Below are 3,764 nucleotides of genomic sequence, written 5' to 3'. Positions count from 1 at the left end.
GGTGGTTTTTCTCTTTTATTATTGATTTAGAAATATTATGTATTTCTTTACCGTTGCTTGGAATTTCAAAAATATGGGGAAAATAAAGTATTTCTTAATATTATTGTTGTCTATAATAGTGTTTGTCCGCTGTACTGTTAAGCAAATTAAGTTATATTTGCAAGTTTGGTTAAATCACTTATGAGAAAATGAATAACACAGATACAACGGAATACAAATAATCCTAGTACAATTGTTCACTACAGGCACGGAGAGACATGGAAGTCCAGTCAACGGGAGAATTCAGCAACAGCATGGATGATGATGTAACGATGACAGTAACTTTGGAAATAATCAAAATCCCTGTCCAAATAATCGCTCCGACACTTTACGAAGATGGTTGAAAACTCTGCTCGTGCAACGTCAACGTTTACGACAATTCGTTGCTACGGCAATGAGTGAAGACTGTTTTACGGCAGGCATGTGTATGCAGGGAGCTTGTAGTTAGCGGAATAGCTGTCTACTTAAACTGTGAGAGCGCTTTTTCAACTTTGAAATAAAATTATAAGAAAGCTGAGACTTGTATCCTGGACAAATGGACGTCGGAGAGCTCCTGAACTATCAGGTAGACGTTTCACTCCTGATAATGTGTGTGAGAGCTAACTAAGCTAACAGTAACTTATCTCATTCATTGGGTTGTAAATAAACGCTAACAGTTTAATGTGTGTGAGCATGTAGACTTTTATTTAGCCTCCTTTGTTTGCGTCCTTGTTTAATGATCACTCAATTAGAGCTGAGTGACGCTTGCGCGAAAAGAAAACAACTTTGGATCTCAAGTCCGTGTTTACTAACGCTAGCAGTTAGCCCGTTTGCTAAGTCTGTTAGCTATCTCGCAGCAGCACATCAAGAGCGGGGAAACTTTGCGGACTTCCCTGAGATACATCTGTTTAAAACTAGTTATGCCTAGCAAAGCATTTTGAATCTTTGGCATTCTTTCGTCAGTTCGATTCGGTCTTCTATATGTTAATGTCGAAACAAATGTGTACCTGAACAGTTTCGTTTATCATACAAGGCATACGTACGAGAAATCGACTTCACCCTGTATTTGCATCAAATATGCAAATCGCCATTATATGTCCCATTTCATAAATCTGTATTTCAGTAAAATCTCGTCTTTTACTTAGGCTCACTGTTTAGTTGCAACTTTTTTTTAAATACCATCAGTTTTCTTAGATTAGTTGTTTGACAGCTGCTTCGATTAACTTGATAAAATTATATGTGCTTCTTTTTTTAAAATTCATTTGAAAAGTCATGATTGAGTATTTCTAGATTGACTTTTCTATAGTTGCCAGATATGACCTAGTCAGGTGCTATAATGGTGTATTTCATTGATTGTTTTTAATCTCATTAAATGCCACCTTGCTGAAAACAAGCAACCACATAATTTTGGGCTCTGCCAACACTTTTTCATATATTCATCTTATAGAGTAAATCCCTGTACACACATTTAATGATCCCTTTTCTTGTTGCAGCCTGATAGGGGAGCAAAGCGTCCCAGGGGCGAAGAGGATGGAGGAGCAGGAGGAGATGAAGACTCCAGAGGAGGGAAGCAGCTGAAAGGGATGAGTGCTAGAGAGCTGGCCAGATACAGGGAGGTGGCAGGAGCAGAAGGAGGTGCTGAGATGAGGGAGACTGAGGAGCTCATAGGGGACAAGAAGATAATCCTGGAAAAGCTGATGGACCAGGATGCAGAAGAACCCGAGGTGGGTTATTGTAATTGTTATGTTATTATTATAGAGTTGTTACTCTGGTTTCTTTGGGTGATGAAAAATGAAGAAATGTGACAAAGATCATGAAAATTAAATATGTTCCTTTATTCTCATATGTTTTGAGTTCATAGTTTGCATGGCAATCTTTAAACAGCTTTCACCATACTAGCATGCTTCATCAGGACATAAGCCATATTAGCAAATTCAGATAGATTTACACAAACGCTACTAAAACAACCACAAACATGCTATGATTAAAAATGTTTCAGCCAGATTTATACCGAATCAGACTTATTAGATGTTATTTGTTGGTCTACTCTGCATGCATTGTGTCTAAATGTAACTACCTGTGACATCTGTGTTGGTGGAGTAATTAGAACAGATTAAGATTGACAACATTAAACAGACAAAAGTTCAGTTTCTTTAACACGTGGGAGCACATCTATTAAGTCAGACTTACTCAAGAGCGTGTTTGTTTCCTGTAAACAACACAAACAACAGACTTAAATGCATTGGCATTCTTTGTGAATGGTGCATTGATAATATAAAAGAGCAATTTAATTCAAATGGAATACAGTGTTAAATGACAAAGCTGACTAATTTCTTTTAGGCAATCTCTGCTTTAGTCAGGAGGAAATAATTCACACTCCTTTGTTGAAGACAAATGTGAGATTTGATGGTGCTGCCACTAACTCAAATTCTCCTCTTCACTACTGCTGCATCCTGCCTTTGGGTCTGATTAAGAGATCCCTCTTTTTACATCATTTAAAGTCACGTCATTAAACGAGACTTGGCCACTGCGGTCATGTCTGTTTATTGTTCTGTGACCTGTTAAAGTCGGTTAATTAAAAAAAAAAAAGTAAACGTCCATTTATAAAGTGTCTTTGTATTTTTTATTTTTGTTCCAAGCTGCTTAGTCTGCAGTACCAGCTTAGAATAATAAGCAATAAATGATATAAACTGTCAGATGATTATTGTAGTGGGCACACAAAGGTTTTTATAGCCACTTTTCACTTTCCTTTTTCATAGTTTTCTGTGATTCCCCACTGGTTTCCCTGCCCAAATTTCCCTTTCAGTTTTGTATTGTTCATTAATCTTTCTGGTTGATTTCTATCCGGGTTTCTGCTTTAAAAAAAGGAATTGCAAAATGGTTTATTCCTCAAAACTCTTTGAGAGGTCCTCTTGCTCCACTGGGTTTCAAACTTCCCATACATCAATCCTCCAATCACAAAGTTGCCAGTCTTGCCAGTATTGCTGGTCCCATATTCAGTGACCACAGGGGGTGTGCAGTCAGTCTGCAGGGTCTAATGCTCTTATGGCTTTGAGAAACCAAACAAAACTAGATTACTATAACCAGGATCTGCTGTCCTGAATCACCCAGTTAATCTCGGATCTTTCAAGAAACTTGGAGAGAGTGAGACTTGAATTACTGAAACACCTAACATGGTGAAACAGCATAAAAATAAGTTCCAGGAAAGGTTGTTTTATTCTACATTGTTATCTGTCCAGCACTGCGGAGGTTTATAATCCATCAGGAGGTCAAACACATTCTCTTTTCACTCAGATGCATTCCTTCTGATTGAACAAAATGTCTGCACAATTTGCTTCAATCACATGATTAAGGTGACCCTACAGTCTCTTTGTTGTTATTGCAGCAGTTGCTTTAATAATTTTATTTTTCCCTTTTTCTCCCCGTCTTCCCTTCTCCATCTTTTTGCTCCCTTTCCCCTGTCTCCTGTGCTAATCAAACAGGCAGAACTGGTCGATGAGAGCTCAGTGAAGAAAATGATCCTGACCTTTGAGAAGAGGTCATACAAAAACCAGGAACTAAGGATTAAGTTTCCAGACAATCCAGAAAAGTAAGCCTATTACAGACAGAGTAATAAAGTCTTGTTTGACTTTATTCCAACAAACAAAACTATATGTGGACTTCATTGGATCTAAAGAAAAAAGAGGGTCTCAGCATTTCTAAGAAACACTGTCATTATTAGGGATGGGTATCGTTTAGGTTTTATC

The 3,764-nt window shown here is 37.7% G+C and overlaps 1 protein-coding gene across 1 annotated transcript in view; it reads left to right on the top strand.

The window, feature by feature from the left end:
* The first annotated feature begins 418 nt into the window (after positions 1-418).
* ctnnbl1 (catenin, beta like 1) overlaps positions 419-3,764 on the top strand; it is a 71,641-nt gene continuing 68,295 nt past the window's right edge. Inside the window, exons 1-3 of the mRNA XM_005730838.1 lie at positions 419-604; positions 1,512-1,742; positions 3,501-3,607. Of these exons, the coding sequence (XP_005730895.1) occupies positions 575-604; positions 1,512-1,742; positions 3,501-3,607 (368 nt within the window). The 5' untranslated portion in view covers positions 419-574. The remainder of the gene's footprint in view (positions 605-1,511; positions 1,743-3,500; positions 3,608-3,764) is intronic.

The sequence above is a fragment of the Pundamilia nyererei genome, unplaced genomic scaffold (assembly GCF_000239375.1).
Source record: "Pundamilia nyererei isolate P.nyererei 1_Seehausen unplaced genomic scaffold, PunNye1.0 scaffold00039, whole genome shotgun sequence".
Taxonomy (NCBI): Eukaryota; Metazoa; Chordata; class Actinopteri; order Cichliformes; family Cichlidae; genus Pundamilia; species Pundamilia nyererei.
Note: the sequence above shows the minus strand (reverse complement) of the source record. Positions and strands in the feature narration are given on the sequence as shown.